This window comes from Gracilinanus agilis, chromosome 5 (genome assembly GCF_016433145.1).
Source record: "Gracilinanus agilis isolate LMUSP501 chromosome 5, AgileGrace, whole genome shotgun sequence".
Classification (NCBI taxonomy): Eukaryota; Metazoa; Chordata; class Mammalia; order Didelphimorphia; family Didelphidae; genus Gracilinanus; species Gracilinanus agilis.
In genome coordinates this window covers 95,148,903-95,174,445 of record NC_058134.1, presented here as the reverse complement: position 1 = coordinate 95,174,445, position 25,543 = coordinate 95,148,903, and the positions used below count along the sequence as shown (strand labels likewise).

At 35.6% G+C, this 25,543-nt stretch overlaps 1 protein-coding gene across 1 annotated transcript in view; it reads right to left on the bottom strand.

Annotated features, from left to right (window-relative positions):
* Positions 1 to 1,127: 1,127 nt before the first annotated feature.
* Positions 1,128 to 25,543, bottom strand: part of XRCC2 (X-ray repair cross complementing 2) — a 47,513-nt gene continuing 23,097 nt past the window's right edge. The window contains exons 2-3 of the mRNA XM_044677799.1: positions 13,809 to 13,890; positions 1,128 to 2,495 (exon numbers count right to left, since the gene is read on the bottom strand). Coding sequence (XP_044533734.1) covers positions 1,774 to 2,495; positions 13,809 to 13,890 — 804 coding nt within the window. The 3' untranslated portion in view covers positions 1,128 to 1,773. The remainder of the gene's footprint in view (positions 2,496 to 13,808; positions 13,891 to 25,543) is intronic.

The following is a 25,543-nucleotide window of genomic DNA, read 5'->3' as shown; positions in this document are numbered from 1 at the left end:
CATCATATCATCTGCAAAGAGTGATAGCTTAGTCTCCTCACTGCCTATTTTAATACCTTCAATTTCTTTTTCTTCTCTAATTGCTACTGCTAGTGTTTCTAGTACAATGTTAAATAATAGTGGTGATAATGGGCATCCTTGTTTCACGACTGATCTTATTGGGAAGGCTTCTAATTTATTCCCATTGCAGATGATGTTTGTTGATGGTTTTAGATATATACTGTTTATTATTTTTAGGAAAGGCCCTTCTATTCCTATACTTTCTAGAGTTTTCAATAGGAATGGGTGTTGTATTTTGTCAAAGGTTTTTTCAGCATCTATTGAGATAATCATATGGTTTTTGTTGGTTTGCTTATTGATGTGGTCAGTTATGTGAATGATTTTCCTAATATTGAACCATCCTTGCATTCCTGGTATAAATCCCACCTCATCATAATGAATAACCCTCGTGATCACTTGCTGGAGTCTTTTTGCTAGTATCCTGTTTAAGATTTTTGCAACTATGTTCATTAAGGAGATTTGTCTGTAGTTTTCTTTCTCTGTTTTTGATCTACCTGGCTTTGGGATCAGTACCATATTTGTGTCATAAAAGGAATTTGGTAGAACTCCTTCTTTGTTTATTATGTCAAATAATTTGTATAGTATTGGGATTAGTTGTTTTTTGAATGTCTGATAGAATTCACTTGTGAATCCATCTGGTCCTGGGGATTTTTTCTTAGGGAGTTCTTTGATGGCTTGTCCAATTTCTTTTTCTGATATAGGATTATTTAAGTATTCTATTTCTTCTACTGTTAATCTAGGCAATTTATATTTTTGTAAGTATTAATCCATATCACCTAGGTTGCTATATTTATTGCCATATAATATGGTAAAATCATTTTTAATGATTGCCTTGATTTCCTCTTCATTAGGGGTGAGGTCTCCCTTTTCATCTTTGATACTGATAATTTGGTTTTCTTCTTTCCTTTTTTTAATTAGATTGACCAGTAGTACTTTGTCAATTTTATTTGTTTTTTCAAAGTATCAGCTTCTAGTATAAGCTATTTTAGAATTAGGCCAAAAATTGTAGTTATTGTTAACTCTCAGACAGCATTAACAACATCAACAGTAAATGTCACATGTGGGTCTTTATATAACTATTGTTTTATTTTATGTGCTTAAAAAGAAATTACAAAATATAGCATGGACCTGGATCTATTCTCTAACTATCTGCTCTGCCAACTAGCACTCACTTTATCTGTACAGTATTTTACACATCATTTTATATGGTATTTAAAGCAATAGAAAGCAAGTAGGTAGCAGATTAATTTCATCCTTTAAATAACAATGCTACTTAAATGTAAATATACACAAATGGTTCTATTTCAATGTTTTATATATTTATACTTTTCTAAAAGAATATAGCAAATTAGGATTGTAACTGAGTTTAAGATTATGATTACTTAAGCATATCTAAAAATATAACACAAAATTATAGAATTTCCTTTTATTTAAACTGAAATACACATTTTTTTGCATAGGTTTTATTCAAAATCAAAGCAGCAATATTAAGTTGTTTAGCCCATGATGACATAAGAACAGAAAATGTACTTCCTTATACCTGAAATTCATTCTTATTTAAGAACACTGTAATTTATATACAAATATCAATGTCAATCTTTTTGGTCTTTAAAATTTAGAAATGCTGATATATCATGAAAGTATTAATAACAATTTTTTAAAAAGATACATTTAAAACTCAATGTCTACAAATAGGCTATTTCTGATATGGATTTAACAAAAATGAACCCCACTTTCTCTAATACTAAATAAACGCTTTATTAAATTGTTGCTTTTTAGATGATATGACACTACTGAAAACATTTGGTTGCTACTTTCTGAATTATATCTGGAAAAAAATATTCTGTGGTTTACTATCTGTTGCCATGACTTACAAAGATAGGGTCTATAATCCATATCTACTTCTTCACATGGAAGTTTTAAGGAAGATGATCTTTCTGTTGAATTTGAACTTTTTTGCATTATAGTTTGTGTTGTTGCAAAGAGAACCAAGTGATATTCTTTTACAAGCTTCTCCAGGAATTTAGAACATTTCTTCAGATTAATTTCTTGTAAGGTAAGGCTTTCTCCTCCATTGACTCGGTCTATCCAATAGAAGGCTGATAAGCTATCTAAAATGAAAAGGCAGAGGGATGGGTGACTACAAAACATAGTTTCCAGGGAGTAAAGGGTGATTAGTAACTGATTACTACTGCTGCAGTTCACGAGAAAAAATCTTCCAAGGCAGTGTTTTATTATGTCTTCTGTGCTTTGGGATAATCTATGTTCAAGAATTGTAACTAGCCGAAGCATATCAAAGTGGTAGTCTGTGTCAATAAATAAGACTTCTACTTCTAATCCACCTTCTGATTTTGGAAGGATACATCTTGCAGTCAGGTGATAGAGCATTTCTGTCTTTCCTGTTCCTTCCGGACCATGGAATTCTAGTATGTCACCTGTAAGAAATGAAGGAATGCTAAATGGAACACAGTAGGCACAGATAGCTGCAGTTGAGGACAAAATTCAGACAACGGAAAAAAGTATTTTTTGGCTAATTTTTTTAAGATAAAGGCTTCTTTGACTATATAAAAGAAAACCTCACATTTGTTCAAAATTATAAGTAAAATTTATCAGCAAGTATTAAAAAAGAAATAGTAACTAAATACATTTTACCTGATGATATCAAGTCAGCTATCAATTATCCTCAAGAAGATTCAAAGCATTTCAGTTTATCCTTGGCTTATCCTATTTTAAAATTCATTATTGAAAACAGCACTCAACTTAAAAGTTTTTGTGTTGACTATTAATTCTGCTCTTTCTGCTTGAGCTTCCTAGAGCCCTTTCAAAGCTGAGTTCTCTTTCAAAAGGCATGACTTGAGCTTTCCTCAGTTTGAGAGGTGAACATAACTACCTAGTCCAGGCTGGTTTGTACAAAAAAATCCATATGGGAAAATGGATGGCTTGTTAGTTCCTCTTGCATCATGCCTTCACAGACTATTTTATTTGCAGTATATATTCATTCCTTTCAAATCTTACTGATCTGGGGCCTATATTTGGATCAGTTCGATACTGCAAATAAAATAAAAAAACCCATAAAATGATATATTAAAATATAGATCTAATAAAACTGCCTCTCCCCCATTTCTTTCAATTTAAATAAAAATGCTTAATTCACATTTAGTGTCTCTGGCTTCTGTGTTGTCCTTTTCCTTTTAGTAAAAGGGTAATTGTGTGCTATTCTCAGGTTTTGGAAAAGGCAAACTGAAAAACTATAGCAAGTATTCAGGGAGATATAACATTATGAATTTCTGGGATATATGACCCCATCATATAGATGTAAATATTCAGAATCAACAAGATAAAATATACATTTTGAGGAACTGTTATTATTTCAGATATTTATATCTCTTTCTATTCTATTCTGCAAGCATAAAAATTGAGAGTTGATAGCATTTCAATTTAGGTTACCATTTTGATAACTTCCTACTAAACATTTTACTTCTTTTACAACCCAAATAAGACATTTCTATATACAACACAATAAACCCTTCTTGAAGTGAACCCCAAGCCCTCTCACCAATTCTTTTAAAAGCTAACAATTATGCACTTCATTTAACATTTATCAAACACTTAGAATGTATCATACATACAGTCACACAGCAGTGGAAATACAAAGACAGAAACAAAAACAATGTCTGCCCTCTGGGAGCTTATATTTTATTATTAATTTAATTTCTAGGAAGGAGGAAGTTACTTTGTTCTTGAAAAAAATAATTTGAGGGGGCAGCTGGGTAGCTCAGTGGAATGAGAGTCAGGCCTAGAGACGGGAGGTCCTAGGTTCAAATCTGGCCTCGGCCACTTCTCAGCTGTGTGACCCTGGGCAAGTCACTTGACCCCCATTGCCTACCCTTACCACTCTTCTGCGTTGGAGCCAATACACAGTATTGACTCCAAGACGGAAGATAAGGGTTTAAAAAAAAAATAATTTGAACATAAAATATAATCATAACAACTTTAAAGCATAATAGTAACCAAGTAGCTCCTCTACTAAGATAGCCTTCGAATTTGCAAAATGGAAAAGACTGGATTAAAAGAACCCAAAAACCTTGAGTTCTAGTTTTGATTATATCACTACTGTAAGTAGTGGGGGGCTGATAGTGGAACCCCAAGAGTGAAGATTAGCTGGCGACCGTTGGAACCAAGGGGTTTAGGGAGAATTCCCAAGCAAGTGGAGAGTTGGTTTTGGAGGTCTGAAGGAGAAGAAGTTGGAAGTCTGCAGCTCCTGATAAAACCAGCCCTTGAGAGACATATCTATCCATTTGCTAACCCTGGAAAACTGTGACTGTGGCCATATTTCTTCCTGCCCACACAGATCATTGAGTCAACATCTACTGGGGGATTTGGGACTCTTTTTGAGAGTCAGTTGCTGTGAAATAGCCTCCCCTCATCTTGACCTTATAAGAGACCCATACTTCTGAATTAATTATAAACTAGACAGGAATAAGGGATTAGTTGGGAAGGGAGAAAGAAGCCTAGATTGGGGTGTGAGCCCTGTTTAGGTGATGGACTCTTGGGGGGCAAAATCACAATAAGGCACCCTGGTAACCCATTTTCCTTAACCCTTCACCCTTTCTTTAATATCATCTTTCTAATAAATATAATTTCTAAGTCAGATTGTGTTTTAGATCAATTGGTGGAGATTGTTAGGAAGAGAGAAGACAACTGTCTACCTTGAGTGAACTCCATCTTGAAGTGGGGAATCAATTAGAAAGTGAAAGTTACTTTTCCAGATATCTCTGGCTATCAACATCTTACAGAGACAATAAAGACCTTATACCTTAGAGAAGTTTACCTCCAACTTTTGAGGGGTGGCACAAATAATTCAAGTCACTCCCTCTTAGGAAGCCACACCCTAACCACCATCAAGTAAAAAGAAGTCTAGAGAGAGGGATTACACACTGACCTCCCTCCATCATTCACTGTACCTTATTTCAGGATCTTTCCTTTTTACATTCTTTTTAAACTATGCGACCATTCCAAAGACAATAAACCCTGAGCCTTAGTTTCTCATGGAAAAATGGTGGAGCTAACTAGATGGTTTTTCTAAAGTTTTACTACGCCCTGAAAATGCTAAAAAATTTTTGTAAAGATGATTTCAGGTAAAAGTAAATTAATATTAAAACTACAAGCGGGTTTTCCTCAAATTGACTATTTATTGCTAAACAAGGTTAGTTAGTACTCTCTGTGGAAGGAAGGAAACAAGTGTTAATTAAGTGCTTACTATACTATAGGCAGTATGCAAATATCTCATTTGATCCTCACAACTACCCAAGAAAGTAGATAATGACATTATCCCCATTTTTGAGGTAAATGAGGCAGAAAAAGTTTAATTGACTTGTAGGGTCATTCAGCAAGTAAATGTCTGAAGCTTGATTTGAAATTGAGTCTTCAGGTCTAGTGCTCCATCTACTGCACCACCTAGCTGCCTCCATAATCTACACTGTGCTAGATAAGGAAATAATAGAGTCATCTAAAAAATATTAGTGTTCCTTTCAAGGAAAAGGAAGCAGCCAAAATGTACAGTGTTCTCACGTGGCCATTATCTGCTTTTTTAAAAACTCACTGTAACAACAACAAAAACAATACAATATTGCTATTACTGTGTACTGTGTCCTCCTGGTTCTGCTCATTTCACTCTGCATCAGTTCATATATGAACTAGATTCTATGGTGGCCCTTTTCAACTAAATGGATTCACAGAGTAAACATTACCTTTAACCCACCTGCCTGGCTTATCAGGAATTTGGCAACAACAATAAAACCAGAAAGCAAATCTAGAAAGAAGCATATGGGGGTGGAATGGGAAAAGAATGCTAAAATACGTATTAGACATAATTTTGAATATGTTTGTCTTTATCACAGCTACTTAAAATTTGCTCTATTCTGTAGAACTAGTAAGTAAGTATTACGAACAGAATTTTCATCAGACACAAAGATCAGGTAAATCTCAAATACAGAAAAAATCCAAGTATGAAAATAGCTATGGAAAAATGTAAACATCTGGGATTTATTGAAATGTCACCCCCCCCAAATTTACATATACATCATGGCTCCAACAAAATTACAAGAGGAATGTCTGACAAAGAGATAAATTAAAAACTTAAATAGTAGTAAATGTGAAGTAAAAAAATCTCCTTCCAAACAGAGGTTTATCTAAGTAAATTTGAATATAGAAACTGTTGTTAAGAATCTTAAAAGGTTGGATTATATTAACTATTGCATCTCAATTATGCAAACACTTATAGATTATAAGTAATTGCATAGTAGCCATTACATTTTTTAGAGTTCTCAAATATTTTCAAATGCATATATGTACCATACTTAATATTATGTATTTATTATTAATCACTAACATCATAATGGAAGTCAATTAAGAACAAAAATTACACAAACATTTGCCATACATGTCTTAAACACTTCATGACATTTAAAATATTAATTTCAACACATACTTTACTTTTTAAAAAAATATTGTGGGTAACGTGTTATTTCAGCTACATTTTCAAACCCTTCTCTCCTTCCTAAAGAATCATATCCCTAATAACAAACAAGAACAAAAAGAAAATAGTTAAGTGAAACTAACATATTGAAAAAGACTGACATTATCTACAATACTCTATAACCAGAGCCCTTTATTTCTATAAAGAAGGAAGAGGGGTATCTTCTATTTTTATTCTGCGGTCAAGTTTGGTCATTATAATTTCATAGTATTTGGTTTTTAAAAAAATATTATTGGTATCGTTTGTTTTTACATCACCTAAATTTCTCTTAGCAGTTTGCCCTTGCTCCCTTTCACGAGAGCTATTCCTATATATAACAGTGAAAAAGATTTTTTAAGAAAAAGGAGAAAAAACAAAAACCAATCAACATATTTTTTTAAAGTCTGAAATTACAAGCAATGTTCCATACCCATGGTCCTTCTACCTTTGCAAAGGAGCTGGGACAGGTGTTTTTTCATTTAGGAACAATGCTAGTTCTTTGTAATTCTGCAACATTCATTTTCAATTAATTTGTGATTACTATTCTTTGCATTTAAATTATTAGACATTATGTATATTGTTTTCTGGTTTCTGCTTACTTCACTTTGTATTAGTTCAGTGATGGGCAACCTTTTGAGCTTGGTGTGTCAAAATTCGACAAAAAACCAAGCATAATTTGGGTGGTGTGTCACTTCGAGAAAAAAACCATATTCGTGATATTTATAGTTTAAATAACAAAAATGTGTAATTGTAATATATATACAACTGTATTTAATAAACCAAAATAGGTAAATTAATATAGGTAGAATTGTCATCTATAGTGCAGAGTGTCTACACTACACTACAGCAAATGTTTCATCCTCGGCATGTGGCCCCATTCTTCTCTGTATGCGGCCGCATGCAGCTGCGTGTCATTGAAAATGGCTACGTGTGTCAGTGCTGACACACGTGTCATAGGTTTGCCATCACCGTATTAGTTCCTATAAGTTTTCTATACTTCTTTGTATTCATCATATTTGTCATTTCTTACTGCACAGTAATATTCCATTATTTATATTTTTGTCATTTATTTAAACATTCCATAATTAATAGGCTTTATTTCCAATTCTTTGCTACCACAAAAAAGTCCAGGTTTCATTTTAATTGTTATTTCCTTTTATGTTGTCATCACTACCTCTATTATTTTTCCAGGTCTGCTAATTTCATTTTGATTAAATTTATACGCTGTAAGTCTTCCCATGCTTCTCTATGTAGAAAGAGAGTTGGTTTAAAACTAAATCATTTCAGGCCTCTCCCTCAGTTTGATGTAATCACAGATAATAAAGTGTCCACATTTTAAAAGGTGTTAACATCAGGATTTCTTTTCCCAGAAATGTGAATATCCTTTTCCACTGAAATGAAGCAATGATGAAAACTGGCCAAACTCCTAGAGGCCTTTAAATAGCTAGGCCTGGAATCAGCTGATGATGCAGTATAAGAGTATGAGGCAGTCCAGACTGGAACATGTTTGTTAAGAGTGACCATTGTGCTTAAATAAAAAGTAGTAGTGTGGAATTTCTCTCTCTCCCCTCCAATAAGCAAACAATTCTTTGAATCAGACCAGTTGGAGATGCCCTATCCAGTAGGTACTGTGAATATAATACTATTCACTTCCTTTCTGGTAATGAAATTGTATAGTTCAGGGTTTTAATTCCTTTCAATATCTAGGATCCATGGGAAAAACTGATTTCACCAGGTCATTCACACATATATAAGCCATGAATGAACTGTGTATGAGGAGTGTCTGCACATATCCTTTTTTGGGGATCTACAGTTTAAAAATTGCTAAATATTATCTTCAACATAATATTTTCTCAATGAATTTTTGTTTGCAACTACAGTACCTCTTTTCAATTAAGTTAAACAAATATTTGATTCCCTGGTATTCATCTAAAATGAAGGCTAGGCTCTATGGAGGATACTGAAAGGTATGATCTGGTTACTAACTTGAAACACTTTAAAATTTAGTTGAAGAGACATTACAAAGTACATAAAAAAAAAAACCCCAAAAGTTTAAAAAAGAACACAAGAGTTTTAATAAATTGCTAAATTGAACAAAATCAAATATCCAAGTATAAAGTCCTAGAACACAAAAAGAAAAATGAGGGATTTCCCCTACTTTTTGGCAGAGAGGTGTGCCAAGGATGGTTTCACTGAGAAATAAGAACTTTTCAGCTGAACCTTAGAAAAAAATAAGGATTCTGAAAGGCAAAAAATGAGGAGGGCACATACAACCTATATTTCTAATTTCACTAAACACAGAATCAATTATATTCAAGGACATATGCACCAGAAAAGGAGATGACCTGATCACCTAGTGAGAAAGAGACAAACCATGGACAATCCAAGTGCTACAATGGTACTTTTGCGATACTAAGAGAAGCAGATAAAGTTATCTAGCATATTGACTATTTCTTCTATGAAAGTTTGTAGATGGACAAGAATCAGTTGTAGTCTGGTGTGTATGAGAGCCTACTTATACCAATGAGATCATTGCTCCAATTAAATAAAAACAATATTCATCAGGGATTCACATAAAAAGCCAGATCCCATGGGCAAATAAAATTAAACATCATGATGTTTCAGATCTGTGATTTCAATAGTGTAGGAACTCCAAATATGTAATTCCTTCCCAAAGTACAGATCTGCAACTTCTATGTAACTGCTAGTTTGAGTGACTTGGAGTACTTGGAGATTAAAAGACTTGTCCAAAGACACAAAGCTAATTTAAGTTAGAGGCAGGAATTGAATTGTGGTCTTCTAAATTTGGGGGACCTACTCTCCAGTCATTGTGTCATGTTACTTATCCTCTTTTTAAGCAGGAAGACAATTTGTGATGAGTAAACAACAATACACATCCCCTTACTTGGCCTCTCTGAGCTTTAGTTCCCTTTCTGCAAAATTAGAGGATTGTTCCATATAACCTCTAAGGTTTCTTATGTCTCTAAAGTTCAATGGCTTATGCTCTACCACTAATTTTACCGACTCAGTTCTCAATTCATATATCAAGAGTAGTTTTATAGAGATTTATGGATAAATGCTTTTCAGGTATTGTTACATAAGACAACAACTGTACTTTTGAACACTCATTTTTCTAAAAGAGCTCCAGCTTGAACTGACAAAACCATTTTAATATTTGATGGAATAGACTGTTTTGTTTTATTCTTTTAACTCCCAACTCCTATAGCAATACTTTGCTGAAAGTAGGTGCTTAATGAATTTATTTTTGAGTTATTTGTTAATTTCAGGAGCCTTGTTAAACTCTATTCTATCTCTCTATTAATCTATCAAGTTGGAACTCTTAACTCTGGCATCTAAAACTACCTGAATCATGATACTACCCTACCTTTTCATTCTTATTTTTTATTACTTCTCTCTGTGACAGAACTTCATCTGCACTTCAGCCAAACTGAACTACTTGTCATTCCCTACCCCTAATATTTTGTACTTCCTTGTAGATGTATGTTCATTCTCCTCTCTATGCCTGCAATGCCCTTGCTTTGTATTCCTACATTAAAATCTAATCCAAATGATCTTTCTTTCAGGAACCTTTTCTAATCCCCTCTCTAAATGTGTCACAGCCTTTCCTCTCTCATCCTTGACTGGTCCTAACACATCAGACCTCACACAACATTTGGTTGAACTCTGATTTACTCACTTATATAGCATTTTGTAATATAGTTGTCTATGTGTTTGTTATACTCCCTTATTGGACTATAAGCTCTGTTAATGTAGGGGTATCTTATCTAAAAGTGGTATTTACTCCCTAGCACAGTGCCCTGTTGCTTCTTAATTCCCCTTAAAGCCATTTAGTTGTTGCCATTTCCTCAACAATGTTTGGACAATTTCTCTTCTTTTTTTCCACTGCAACTATTTAAATAAGTGATTTTCATTTATTCAATAAGCACTCATAAGCTAAATATTTCTTTTTTTTTTTCAATATTTTGTTTTTCCCCAATTACACATAAAGACAATTTTCAATATTTGTTGTTGTTGCTGTTTTTAATTTTTACATCCTATCTTAAAGTCAATGCTATGTATTGGTTCCAAGGCAGAAGAATGGTAAGAGTGAGGCAACTGGGGTTAAGCGACTTTGTCCAGCATCACACAGCTAGGAAGTATCAGAGCCCAGATCAAAATTGGTTTTCTAAAATTCTGAGTTTCAAATTGTCTTCTTCCCTCTCTCTCTTGCTCTATATTCCTACTTAATAGCCTTATCACACAGAAACCCTCAAAAATTTTGGGGTCATGAAACCCTTTTCAGAATGTTTTAAGAGGAATATAATAAAATACACAGAATCACAAGGAAACCAATTATACCAAAATAAAGTTATCAAAATATTAACAAAACAAATATACAAACTCAAGGCTAAGAACACTCTTATATACAAAGGTCTGCTCTATGGGGGAGATAGGAAGAAGCAAATCATGGAAAGCACCAAAAAATGCATTAGATAAAACTTACATACAAAAAAAGCTTATGATCTAGAAAGGAAAATAACCCCATAAAAGGGTATGGAAAACTATAAATTCAAGTTAACAATTTAAAAAACAGACAAGAAATGCTGAGGGAATTTAGAATAAAGAAATAATCTGCCTGGATTTAAATTAATTCAATTAAATACTAACTGATCTGCGTACAAAGAACATTTTGCAAGGCACTACCACAAATTTTTAGATGAGACATAGTCCTTGCTTTTGTGGAATTTATAGCTTGGTATGGGAATACAACACACATAAAAATAATTATAATACAAAGTATCACATGATAAGTACTGAAAAAAGAGATAAAATAAAATAAAAGTGCTATAAATCTGAGGTCTAAGGGAGAAAAGACCAATTGGGATATAAAGGTTTGGTTTTTAAAAGATGGACAAGAGGTCAGTTAGGTGGCCTAAGTGCAGAGTTCAAAGTCTCATAGACACCTCCTAGCGGTGTGACCTTGGGTAAGTCACTTAACTCTCACTGGCTAGTCCTTACCACTTTTCTGCCTTGGAACCAATATACAGTATAAAGTCTAAGTCAGAAGATAAGGGTAAAAAAAATATATGTATAAAAATGATATATATGTATATATATATGGATAAAAATTCAACAGGCAGAGGGTATGTTTTAAATTCCTGTGTTTTTTCTAATAACATAAAGTTGTATAAATTATTTATAACTATAATCATATTAATAGCATAAAAACTGTTTTTAGGTACACTGTTTCTATACTTCTCAAAAACATCTGATACATGAAGAGCTAGAATGGGATATACAGTAATTCCTTCACTAGAGTTAATTTTCCAGATAATTGAACTCTGTCCTCTTAAAATAACTAGCAGGGATAGTTAAGTAATATAGTGGATAGAGTACTAGGCCTGGAGTCAAGAAATCCTGGGTTTAAATCTGGCTTCAGCCACTTTCTAGTTTTGTGACCCTGAACAATCACTTAACCCCAATTGCCTAGCCTCTACCTCTCTTCTACTTTGGAACCAGTACAGTTGTGATCTACAACAGAAGATAAGGGTTAAAAAAAATACAAATAGCCTAACCCTTTGAAAAATGAAGAGGCTGGTTAGTTAATTTCTAAGGGTCCTTCCAGTTCTAAATCCTATGACAAAAATCTTCCTAAAATGCACTACACACTTTCTTTCCTCATAAAACACAACTCAGTAAACACACCTAACCTTTCCTTGATGATTCAGGGTCATTATAACATACATCAATTACTGAAGTATATAATATAGTAATTCCCTCAGAGTCTAATGAAGTATAAAGAGATAATTACAAATACACAAATAAATGGTCCCCAAAATACTGTACATTGTGGAGTTCTTTGTACTTTTGCTATTTTTTTGGTCTCCTCCCTCCTTAGGAAGAGGTTGACTGTCAATACTTGCTACTATTTCTATGTTCTTAATACTCATTTCAATTCTTTGTTGTCAAATGGGAAGCAGGCTAGCCAATGTTAGAATTATTCCTAAGACAAGAATAAGTTAATTATGACAGAGAAGCAACCCTGAATTTTTGAGTTATACCAGTAAGGCACCAACTTTGGTTGATTCTACAATGCTGGAAAAGTTATGACTATGGTCGCCAGCAAGAATTTTGCTTAAGACCTGTACTACTAAGAATGGTCTCAGCACCAATCAGCTGGCTGCTTGGTGATGATTTCTTTGGCCATGGCAATCTATTAATAAGTAAACAGGCCCCAAGTATAAGATTTTATTAACTTTTCTCTGAGGGTAAGTGTGTTAGCTTTGGTCCATGGTCTTTGTGGCATCATTGCAATTGCAGACATGACATAAAAACAACTACCATACAAAATGGTATGTAAGCAAAATGCAAATACAATGTTATGTGAGATCAGGGGGTGGAAACAGTTTCATGAGAGACTGAACTAGGCTTTTATTCAGAAATTCTGGGAGAGGTCAGAGGAAGGCAGTCTAGGTCTTGGGTTTCCTTCAAATACATGGAATTCCCAAATAAATGTCCCCTAAATACATGAAGTGCTTCTCTGTTTGTTTTACCCTATCCATTCACCCAGAATTATTCCTTTCTTCTCCATTCACCCAGAATTATTCCTTTCTTCAGTTTTGAGGACAAATAAGTTCATAAAACTTATACAAATATGCAACTGTAGCAAAGGTATGACTTACAAACTTTCCCTGAAGTAGGAAATGATAATTGGTAGTATTTTCTCTGCTAGACTACTAGCTTACAAATGATTAAGTTTACAAACCTTGCCTCCATTGCAAAAGAAAAGCTAGCTGGGGAAAGGGGTAGTATTAGATAAGAGATACTAAATACCAAAGTAGCAATTTGTCAGAGTACTAGTTTTTAAATGAAAAATAGGTCCTAAAAAAAAAAAAAAAAATTCAAACAATTTACCTACAAAAAAATGGAACATTGACTACTGAATAATAACAAAAAGTCAGATAATATGCATTAATTAATGTATGGTATGTTCAAAACACTGTACTGCTAGACTGGACTAAGCACTGATTATAATAAAGAATTTGATCTATTATCATGATCTTAGTTTTTCATTTTTATCTTCTATGCAGCTGCCTGCTACTTGCTAGATATTCACTTGTTTAAAAAAATCTGTAATTTTAACATAATCATACATGAAGGCGTGAAAATAACACAAGGGATACATTTTCAAAGATATCCCCTCCCCATTTAAAAATTATTAATTTTTTACCATGGATAGGAGAGCCTTCGTCAGCAAACAAAAATGGTTCTATATCTTTCAGCGAACTTCTACCTTCAAGGCGAGCAAGTAGCTTTCAAACAAACAAAAAGAGAGAGGGGGGAAAAAGCTCATTAGCTATAGATAATGTCCATTATATAACTACATTTGAGTTTAAGAATGACTACTAGCAATCCCTCTTAACCATACTTAACTGCAGCATTTTATCCCAATGCAAAGTATAAAAGAGGTATTACTACTATTATGTATTATCCTGGTAATCTAGAGCAATCTAATCATTAGTTTAGCTATGTAACAGATGCATATTTAAAGGTATGAAACATTTTACACCTCCAATAAAGTTATACTGTAAGGTTGGTCTTAACATGGAATAAGGTAACAATGGGTTTTCAAAGGCAACCTCAGGGACTATACCTGTGATGGTGAACCTATGGCGTGGGTACCAAAGATGGCACACAGAGACCTCTCTGTAGGCACATGTGCCATCCCTGGCAGGGCTGCTCCCTTCCCCCTCTCCACCCCTCTGTACTTACACCCTTCCCTAAGCTCAGCTCTCAGGCCATGCCCCTCCTGTTTGGCTCAGGCTCCCGTGATCCTCCTCTCTTGGGAGAGGAGGCGACTTGGTGCCCAGGCCTTTGAGGAACCCCTGTTGCAGGCTGAGCTCCCACTGCAGGCCCACATGTAGCCACCCTGGGTAATAGGAAGAAAGGAAACAGTGGCAGAGGCTCGTCCCCATTTGACTTTCAAGCCTGCAGATCCTCCCCTGCCCCCTCCCTGGGGCTCCTCCTTTGCTTTCATGATTGAATCTTCCTGGAAGGAGTCTGCTCTGAATCCCAGGGAAGGCTCCCCTGATCACCCCCGCTTCAGAGGGGGCATCAAGACCTGCCTACAATGACCCCTGCCCCTATCAGAGTTTTAGCAAGTACATATGTGCCGGCTCACGGAAGAGAAAGAAACTTCAAGACTCCACTCCCTCTCAGATTGGGGGGAGCACGAGACCCCCTAGCAGTGATACCCTCACCTGAAGACTTTAGGTGAGGCGGATGGTAGCCAGACCAGAATTTCTTGTAAAGCAATTCTTGCAAGCCCAGACTTAATCTGAACCCAGATCAGGATTAGCTACCCCAAAGAATGATTTTGTTTAAAAAAAAAAAGGGGATGCATGTCATATTCTAGAACCCCTTTTAAGCTGCCTCTCCTCTCCCCCAATTGAATGGTGGCAGGATTTGCTGGCCCAGGAATCTCTCCCACCTGGCTTTTCCTGAAGAGAGCTGCCTAAGGTGGTCAGCAACATCCTGAAAAGTAGACCCTATTCCATACAGGATCCATTGTCTTGGGGTTGGGGGGGGCTCCCTGCAGTCTAGGGTGTGTGTGTGGGGCAATCCTGGCACATGGTCTCTAAAAGGTTTGCCATCACTGGACTACACTAAGCTGAAAAACTTTTATGAATCAGCCTGGTGGTGGCTCTTTATCTCCTTTTTGAAAACCAGTCTGGTTAAATTTTGGAGGGGCAGCTGGGTAGCTCAGTGGATTGAGAGTCAGGCCTAGAGACGGGAGGTCCTAGGTTCAGATCCGGCCTCAGACACTTCCCAGCTATGTGACTCCGGGCAAGTCACTTGACCCCCATTGCCCACCCTTACCACTCTTCCACCTAGGAGCCAATACACAGAAGTTAAAAAAAGTAAAAAGAGTAAATTTTGGAAAACTCACTATCCAGAAGTCTGGGTATGAATGATTTTTATTTTGGGGGTGTAAGATTTAAATTAATGTCCACAGCAGGAGAGGACAAAGCAACTCATGAAGCAAGTCTAATAATGTACTGTAAGGGTTACAATCTGCATTATTTGGGAGTAAAGATATGCCAGGTGAAAATTTAAGCAAATTAGGTTACCTCATATTTTGTAGGTGAGTATATATATATATATATATATATATATAGAGAGAGAGAGAGAGAGAGAGAGAGAGAGAGACAGAGACAGAGACAGAGAGAGAGACAGAGAGAGAGAGAGAGACAGAGAGTATTAAAGGAGATTTAAAAAAAGACATACCAGTATTTATTAACCCAAATGAATGCTGTACTTCAAAGCACTTAGCTTGAGAATTATATATGTATTACAATAATTATTCTATCATTCAAAACATTTCTGGAAGTCTCCTAAAATTTTCCTCTGAGCCAAATATGAAAATAAGTCTCATCATTATTGTACGATCACACATAGAGTAGTTAACTAGGGATTTATATACCCAAAGCAAATGGCAAAAAAAAAAAAAAAAAAAGTTGTTCTCACTTAGAGGAGGAAGAAATACTACCCTGCTGATGAAGGAATAAGAGAAAGTGACCCCAAGACACCAGTTTGAGGCTGCTGCTCAGAGAGATTACTATGCTGGGGAAAAGGGGAACACTGAGGTAAGGGAAGAATACACCCACAGCCTATCAACTGATGGCTTCTTATCTTAACTAATCTTGCTAAATATTAAACACACCATTTCTGGCCTGCTAAATAACTGAAAAAACTGTTGATGCCCTCTAAATCTGATACCTCAAGACAAAGTCCCCTTTATCCTATACTAGTTACAACTCTGATCATATTTTCTTCTTTTTTTTCTCCACATTATTTTATTGGGGGGGGGGAGGAATTTTTTCCACTGTTACATGATTCATGTTCTCTCCTTCCTCTCTTCCTTCACTCCTCCTGGAGCTGACAAACAATTCCACTGGTTTATATATGTCTTATTACTCAAAACCTATTTCCATATTACTCATATTTGTAATAGAGTAATCTTTTAAAAACCACAACCCCAAATCATATACCTATTTAAACAAGTGATAAATCATATGCATGTGTTCTTTCTCTATGGGATAACATTCTTTTTCATAAGTTCCACAGAACTGTTCTTGATCATTGCATTGATATTAGTAACAGAGTCTATTATATTTGGTCATCACACAATGTTTGTTACTATGTACAAATGTTCTCCTGGTTCTGCTCATTTCACTCCATATCAGTTCATGGAGGTTCCAGGTCCACATTTTCTTCTAACCAAAGAAGTTATTACCCAGCTTAAGCATCAGTTTTACTTATCAGACCTAAATCCAATAAAGAAATGCACCTAGTTCCAAAATCAGATTTACTCTAAAAAATGTATTTTTGCCATAGCTAACCATATTCAAAAATAACATATCAAAGGGTTCAGAAGGAAATCAAGAAGTGTTCCAAAAACATTTCTGGTCAAATTCTTTATTAGTAACATTATAATATAGCCTACTAGGGTAGCAACTTTGAAATTAGTCTTATTACCTTGTAAATCACTGCATCTAAGTATATTCACGTGTATATATTTGTTTACACAAATGCACATTAAAATCTGTCCATCAGGGGAAGTTTTGAATTGCCCAAAAAAGTACTAAGCACTCAAATGGGAGTTGTATAGGAGAGCTATTCTTTAGGGCTAATTTTATAAGAAACTGGCATATTTACCAATCATTTCTAAAAATTGAGTGCAAATGAAAGGAATTTTTTAGAATCAGGATATTAACAATTCAGAAATATGGTAATTTGGTGGAAAATACTGTAGATATTTTTAATAAAGTAAATAAGATACATTAAACATTCAAAAAATTGGACATTGTTATACATTTGTAGCATTTATATTTTCCCCGACAAATTAAATCCTCCTCTTTCAATCTCCAACTATGGTAACAAAGAATCAAAATGTAAAAAAAAAAGCATGCTATTTTTTTATAAATGATAATATAAAAGGAAGGTAAGACATAGCTGTCAGAAGGCTTTCTGAAACTGCAAAGAAACCAATTTTAAAAATCTCCCTTTTAATCTAACAAGAAAGGGTGACAGGAAACTTGGTCTTTTGAGATGGAGGTTGGCAAATGTGATACTGCTGCACCGGCTGGTACAAGGCAAAGGGCAACTCCTGTGTGGGGCAGATCTCTTCTAATTGATGTTGATAACATCAGAGTCTATATAAGAGGCAGAAACAAAAATGGAAATAAATACAGAAAATAGAGCTCTAAAAGAAAACTCTTGATAATAGGACAGGAGAATGAAAATTTTAGAACCATGAAAAAATGTACCAAAACAATTTGAAAAAGAGAATGACGTCTGGAATACAAAAATGCAGAGCTGGTTGGAAGGAAAATTAATTTAATAAAAATAAAAATGATAAAAATAATATTTCACACAATACAGCATATGGAATCTCTATAAGCCAAGAAAACTGTAAGTAAAGATATAACTGAGATAATCTAAAAATCTTTCAGAGAAGGGCAATAAAATACAAAGTCAAACTTTTATATGTTAAAAAAAATCATATAGTAAAACTACCCAGAAATAGAGCAAAAAGGAGGCAAAAGTTAGACTGATAAAGTCACAGGACACTAATAGGGGAAAAACTTGAAGTTTAACTAAGAAAAGTTGGTCCAATATCAGAAGTCCAAGTATCATAATACAAGCGTTAAGCGTTACTAATAGATAGGTGAAAGAACTTTCATTCAAGAAAAGAATCAGTCTGAATAATACAATATAAATATCACTTCTTAATGAAAAAAAATCAAAGAAGAATTTGGAATAATATTCCAAAAAAATAAAGACAGTATTTTACCCCTAAATAATATATCTTTTACAAAGTTTAATCATTATCAGTGGGAAAGAAAAAGACATTAACAAATTGGAGGATTTTGAGACATTCTTTCAAGAGAACTCAGAAATGAGCAGGCTACTTGACAGGCAATTCAGTGAATAAAATATGTATATGTGTGCACCCAAGATGAAGATAGTTCATAATTATTTTTCTTCATACTTGTAGTATACATACAAGTTAATTACTAGAAAGGCAGAGGGACCTTGGGCAGAGCTGCTCCCTTCCCATTTTTCACATCACCTACCCCTCCACCCAGCAGCCAATGAGAATGCTTCCTCCCTCCCCTGGTGTGGGGTAAAGGTGGGGGCAGGGCGCATACAACACTCAGTAGGGAGGGGAGGGCTTGGCACCCTGTCAAGGAGGATGGAATGGGGCCCGGGCCTGGCACTTCACCTCTAAAAGGTTCGACATTATTGCTCTATTCTCTTAAAAATTACTGACTCCTCCAAAAGCTGTGTTGCTATAGGCTCTATATAATGATGTTTACAGTATAAATTAAAATAGGTGGTATTATGAAAATAATTTTGACCTCAAGGACCTCCATATATTAGACTTATAACACAGGAAGAGTGGTTTAATAAAGGTGCCTTAGAGTTAGTGCCTTTGTTCAAATTCTGCCTCTGACTTACATGGTATGACTTTAGTCAAGTTACTTAACTTCTTGAGTGACCCAGGCAACATAGTACAAATTATGGATGAATTACTGACCTGCAATCAGTGCAGAGTTTCCACATTAGAAATCCCCTGTAGCCTACACTGTTAAAATCCCAAGTCTGGACCAAAAAAATAAGCATAATTAAATACTACAGAAATACTTTGTAGTCAATTTGTGAATATGTCCACTATAAAACACAATTTAGATGACAAATATAGATATTGTTAATAGTCAAAGTACTTGGGGAAAATTTTCAATTAATAATAAACTCTATTAAATTATTACCACAATACTATCCCATTATGGAAGACTACAAATTAACTAGATAGATCAATATCTAAAATGTAAGAATTTAAAGATGAATTTCTAGTTCATAAAAGATATCTTGGGTCCTGGATTATGCCGTCTTTGAATTAATCTTCTCATCTAAAATTAGAGCAGTATTTACCAACTGGGGTGATGTGATGGTGAACCTATGGCATGTGTGCCAAAGATGGCACACTGAGACCTCTCTGAGGGCATGTGCAGGCTCCTGGCTTGGCTGGCTGGGAGCCTGCCCCTGCCCCCAATGCAGGGGTGGGTGGGACACACAGTTGGGGGCATGGCATGGCACACAAGGTGGGGTGGGGCACAGGAACAGGTTTTTTTGGGGGGGTCCCTAAAAATTCCAAAAGGTTCGCCATCACTGCCTTAGTGTTTTCTACATAACATGAATAAGAATTTCAGGAGAAAAATACAGTTAGTGACAATTTCCCAAAAAAAGGAAAAGAACCTCTTCCACAGGAAGGGGGAGAAACGAAGATAGGGGTATGCTATCTTTCTAATTAAGTTAGGTGGAATGGTAAAATGAATATTCCTAAAGGTAAGGTAAGGATTTTATAGCAAAGACCTGAAAACTTGGAGAATGAATCATACAGATAGAAAGATTGGGTTAGTAACCTTGGATGCCTTGATAATAATTAGAAGCAGAGTAAGAGGCTACAAGAAAAGGAAGATCACAGAGCTTTAAACTTTCCTTTAGAACAAGAGATGCTGTAGCTCTGGCTTGGGAACAGTAGTTATTTGAAGACCTACTATTACTCCTCTGTCCCTGAGGTACAAGTCAGCTAGTGCTATAATGACTTGTTTTTGCCATGTGAAAATGTTTAATTTCCTTTATTTTACTCCAGATTGTCTTAAGTATTCCATCTGCTAGACCATGGACTTAGTAATCAGCATATGTAGGTACTCTCAATCTAATTATTAGTCTAAGTTTTCTATGGCCAAATTAATTTGAAAAATTCTCAATTAGAAGTTAAAGTTTAACAATATGCTTGTATGTTATAGAGTCTTTAGAAAAGCTTGCTTTTGTCCCCTACTTTTTAGGCTTTCCGTTCCTTGGCCATACTCATTCCTCTTACCCAGTACCCTCTCCTATCTTCTCATTTGCTCCTGATCTGACTCCTCCTCTCTAGAAACTTGGAAGATTTCAGGGAATAAATGAATACTTTCCAAGTTGGTTAGGGTCTCCCTTCCAGGGAATTCAGGAGTGGAGAACCAATCAGAGGTCCTTTAGAATGACTTTTCCTTACCCTACAAAATACTTGAGCTGCCACTATTCTCAGATAAGCTAAGAGAGGTACCCTGGAGCATGAATCTTCTCCTAGATGACTGATGATTCCCTCTTTCTGCCATAGCCTTTAGGCCATCTGCCCAAAGTATCTGGGCAATATCCTTAACTGTATCCCTTTCTGTTGGACTTCCCAGGTCCAGCTACAGAATTGTTAGTCCCAGTCCCAGTGTAAAGGGGTTGATGGTTGCCCTGGTTTATCACTGTCAGTCATGGTCTTCATGTAAGGGGCTCATTGAGCCATCCTAGTGTAAGGGATTTCTGTTGCCCTAGTTTCTTCCTTTTTTGTCTCCGTCTTTTGCCCCTTTGAGAGTTTCCTGTTAAACCAATTAGTCTTTTGGGACAAATAAAAGGGCCTGTTGTTTTCAGAACTGACTGGTTAAAATAATTCTTTAAATTCTAGCATGGATTTTGATAATTTTGCACAGAATAGGCACTAAATAAATGTTTGGAGAATGTAAATTATTTGTTACAGTGAGAGAGTTTTTTTAAAAAAACACTTAAATTGTAATATCATTGTTAATAGGAATTTACCATTCACAGTAGGCAATTTTGCTATCAGAGGTAGAAATAAATTTAGGAAATTAAGAAATCAAGAAATCAAATATAACTTGTGTCTACTATATCACCTGTATTACCTCCCTCAAGTTCCTTCTGAGACTCAAATGAAAATGTTTATAAAGCACGTTACAATCTTTAAAATATTTTATAAATATTAGTTATTGCTATCAACAAAGATTTATTAATCAGGTACATGTCAGTATACTAAATGTTGGGGACAAAATTGGGACATGCTTTGCCCTTAAGGAACTTACATTCTTAGAGGGATGATAACCATGTGCATATAAGTATATAAAGAATATATTCAAAATGAATACCAGGTACATTGGGGAGGAAAAACATTAGCAGCTAGAGGTGGCAGTATGGAATGGATTAGGAAAGTCAAGAAACAAGTATTCATTAAGTACTTACTATTTGTCAGGAACTATGCTAAGCTCTGGGAAAACAAATATGATAGGCAGTCCTTACCATTGAGTAGCTAATAGGAGAAGACAACATACAAAAGAGAGTTAAAACCGGTGTTTGGGGGAAGGTGAGGATAGAAGAAGGAAAGAGGAAGAAGGGAAAGAGAAAACAAGGGTAGAAAAGTCCAGAAAATAAAAAATGGAGCCAGGAGAAATATGAGGTCTGGTTAGCCTGGGCACTTCATCAAATGGTGGTAGGAAAGCATTAATAAGAGACAAGGCACAGAGATATAGATATCTCTAAAGCAAAAAGGTGGCAAAATGAGAAGTAGAAAAGTCTGGAAAGTCTGGAAAATCAGAAGCCGAGTGAAGAGAGATGTGAGGAAAGGTTTCATATAGATGGTAAAGGTTAAAGTCTTGAAGGAATCCAAGGATTCCAAGAAGCAGAAATAAGGAGACAGCACACTTCAAACATGAGAGATATGGGCAGCTGGGTAGCTCAGTGGATTGAGAGTCAGGCCGAGAGATAGGAGGTCCTGGGTTCAAATCCGGCCTCGGACACTTCTCAGCTGTGTGACCCTGGGCAAGTCACTTGACCCCTATTGCCCACCCTTACCACTCTTCCACCTAGGAGCCAATACACAGAAGTTAAGGGTTTAAAAAAAACAACAACAAAAGATCAAGAATATCAAGGGAAATAATGAAAAAAAATGTGAAGGAAGGGGGCCTAGCAGTACCAGACATTAAACTATACTATAAAGCAGCAATCATCAAAACAATATGGTACTGGCTAAGGGATAGAAGGGAGGATCAGTGGAATAGACTTGGGATTAATGATGTCAACAAGACAGTGTATGATAAACCCAAAGAGCCCAACTTTTGGGACATGAATCCACTATTTGACAAAAACTGCTGGGAAATTTGGAAAACAATATAGGAGAGATTAGGTCTAGATCAACATCTCACACCCTACACCAAGATAAATTCAGAATGGGTGAATGACTTGAATATAAAGAGGGAAACTATAAATAAATTAAGTGAACACAGAATAGTATACTTGTCAGATTTCTGGGAAAGGAAAGATTTTAAAACCAAGCAAGAGTTAGAGAAAATTACAAAATGTAAATTAAATGTTTTTGATTATATTAAGCTAAAAAGCTTTTGTACAAACAAAAATAATGTAGTCAAAATCATATGGGAAACAACAAATTGGGAAAAAATCTTTATAACAAAAAACTCTGACAGGGGTCTAATCACTCAAATATACAAGGAGTTAAATCAATTGTATAAAAAATCAAGCCATTCCCCAATTGAAAAATGGGCAAGAGACACGAATAGGCAATTCTCAGGTAAAGAAATCAAAAGTAGCAATAAGAATGTGTTCTAAATCTCTAATAATTAGAGAAATGCAAATCAAAACAACTCTGAGGTATCACCTCACACCTAGCAGATTGGCTAAAATGATTGCAGGAGAGAGAATTGAATGCTGGAGGGGATGTGGCAAAATTGGGACATTAATGCATTTCTGGTGGAGTTGTGAACTGATCCAGCCATTCTGGCTGGCAATTTGGAACTATGCCCAAAAGGCTATAAAAGACTGCCTGCCCTTTGATCCAGCCATACCATTGCTGGGTTTGTACCCCAAAGAGATCATAGATAAACAGACTTGTACAAAAATATTTATAGCTGCGCTTTTTGTGGTGGCAAAAAACTGGAAAAGGAGGGTATGTCCTTCAATTGGGGAATGGCTGAACAAGTTGTGGTATATGCTGGTGATGGAATACTATTGTGCTAAAAGGAATAATAAACTGGAGGAGTTCCAGGAGAACTGGAGAGACCTCCAGGAACTGATGCAGAGTGAAAGGAGCAGAGCCAGAAGAACATTGTACACAGAGACTGATATATTATGGTAAAATCGAATGTAATGGACCTCTGTACCAGCAGCAATACAATGACTCAGGACAATTCAGAGGGATTTATGGTAAAGATGCTGCCCACATTCAGAGGAAGGACTACAGGAGAGGAAACATAGAAGATAAACAACTGCTTGAACACATGGGTTGATGCGGACATGATTGGGTATGTAGACTCGAAAGGACCACACCAATGCAACTACCAACAATTTGGAAATAGGCCCTGAACAAGGACACATGTTACAACCAGTGGAAATGTGCGTCGGCCATGGGTGGGAGGAGAGCGGGGGGGTGGGGGAGGTAGAGGGGAAAGTAGGGGCATAAAGTATGTAAAAGATTAAAATGAATATTAATAAATATTAAAAAAAAACAACAAACATGAGAGATGGAGCTCTGTAGGTAAGGAACAAAAATTAGGCAAGCATGTCTAGATGGTCAATAATGTACATTATTAATAATATATGATTACTTGTTAAGCTAGAAAGGTAAGAAGGGGCCAGGCTGTGAAGAGCACTGAATGTCAAAAAGAGATATTTCACTATAGAGGTAACAGAGTTATTAGTACAGTTTATTTAATTGGAAGGTAAGATATAGTCAGACTTGCACTTTAGAAAAATCACAGGCTGTTAAATGGAGGACAGATTGGGATAGGGAAGAGGCTTTTTGGTAGGGAGGCCAAATAGGAGGTTCATCTAAAAGGTCATGAAGGCCTGAACTAAGGCAATGATTGTGGAAATAAAGAAAAGGGTATGATATACTATATGGAAAGTTTCTATAGAAGCAATAAGACATGTTGGGTTTGGAATCAGAAAGCTCTGGGTTCAAACTATACTTCTGACACTAGGTATATGACCCTAGACAAGTCATTTAACTGCTACGTGCCTCAAGAAACTCCTTAGAGTTACAGGAAGCTGCAATTTGTTATCTATTTTGGTGAAAAATGTTCTCAAATTAGGAATTCCCTACTATGGCACTGTGATAACATATCTGGTCATGAGGGAAACAATAATAAAAAAATTACATATAGTGACCCTCCCACCATGCAATGAAGCTTATATTCTATCAGGAAGAATAAGACATATACGTAGAGATGTATTATAGTAGTTAGGACGTGGTGGGAGCAAAGGAGAGATGCTGTTAAAGAGACTAGGAAAACAAAGAATATTTTTTTAGCTGAGGGAGAATGGGGATAGATTAAGAAGGGCAGCATCTCAGGTAAGTCTTTAAGGAAGAAACAGATTCTGAAAGGCACATAGTGGAATGTATTGCAGGCATATGGAACAGCTGGTACAAATGCATGAAGTAAACTTCTAAAATTTCAGTATGACTGGAACACTGTGGCTACATGAAGGGAAGGAGGTTGGAACCAAATCATATCAGGGCATAAATGCCAAGAAAAGGGAGGAGAGATTAATATTAGAATCAATGGAGTCACAGAAGGTTTTTGAAAAAAATTGATCTGATCCTACTTATGCCTCAGAAAGATAATTTTGGCAGCAATGAGAAGGATAAAATGGAAAGGAAAAAAGTAAGAAAGGTCAAATTAGGTAGTGTGAAAGGAGACAGGGAATGGGATATAAGATAGATTGTGAAAATAGAATTGCTCATTTGTAGGAAGTTAAGGAAAGAGTTAAATTTAACTTTGAAGTTTCAATCATGGGTGACTAGGTTGAACTAGGGAAAACAGGGAATTTGAAAAGAGAAGAAGAATGATGGGGGCAGGAGGGAAAAATGGATTCAGTTTCTGACAAGCTGAGTTTGGGTCCTAGCAGAATATTTTGGTGGAAATGTCTATTAGGCAACTAGAAATGTAGGACCGGAGCTAAGGGTTGGTAATACAAATCTATGATTAATCTGCTTAGAAATATATATCAATCCCCATGGGAACATGTAAATACATCAAGGAAATGATTACAGAAAGAGAGGAA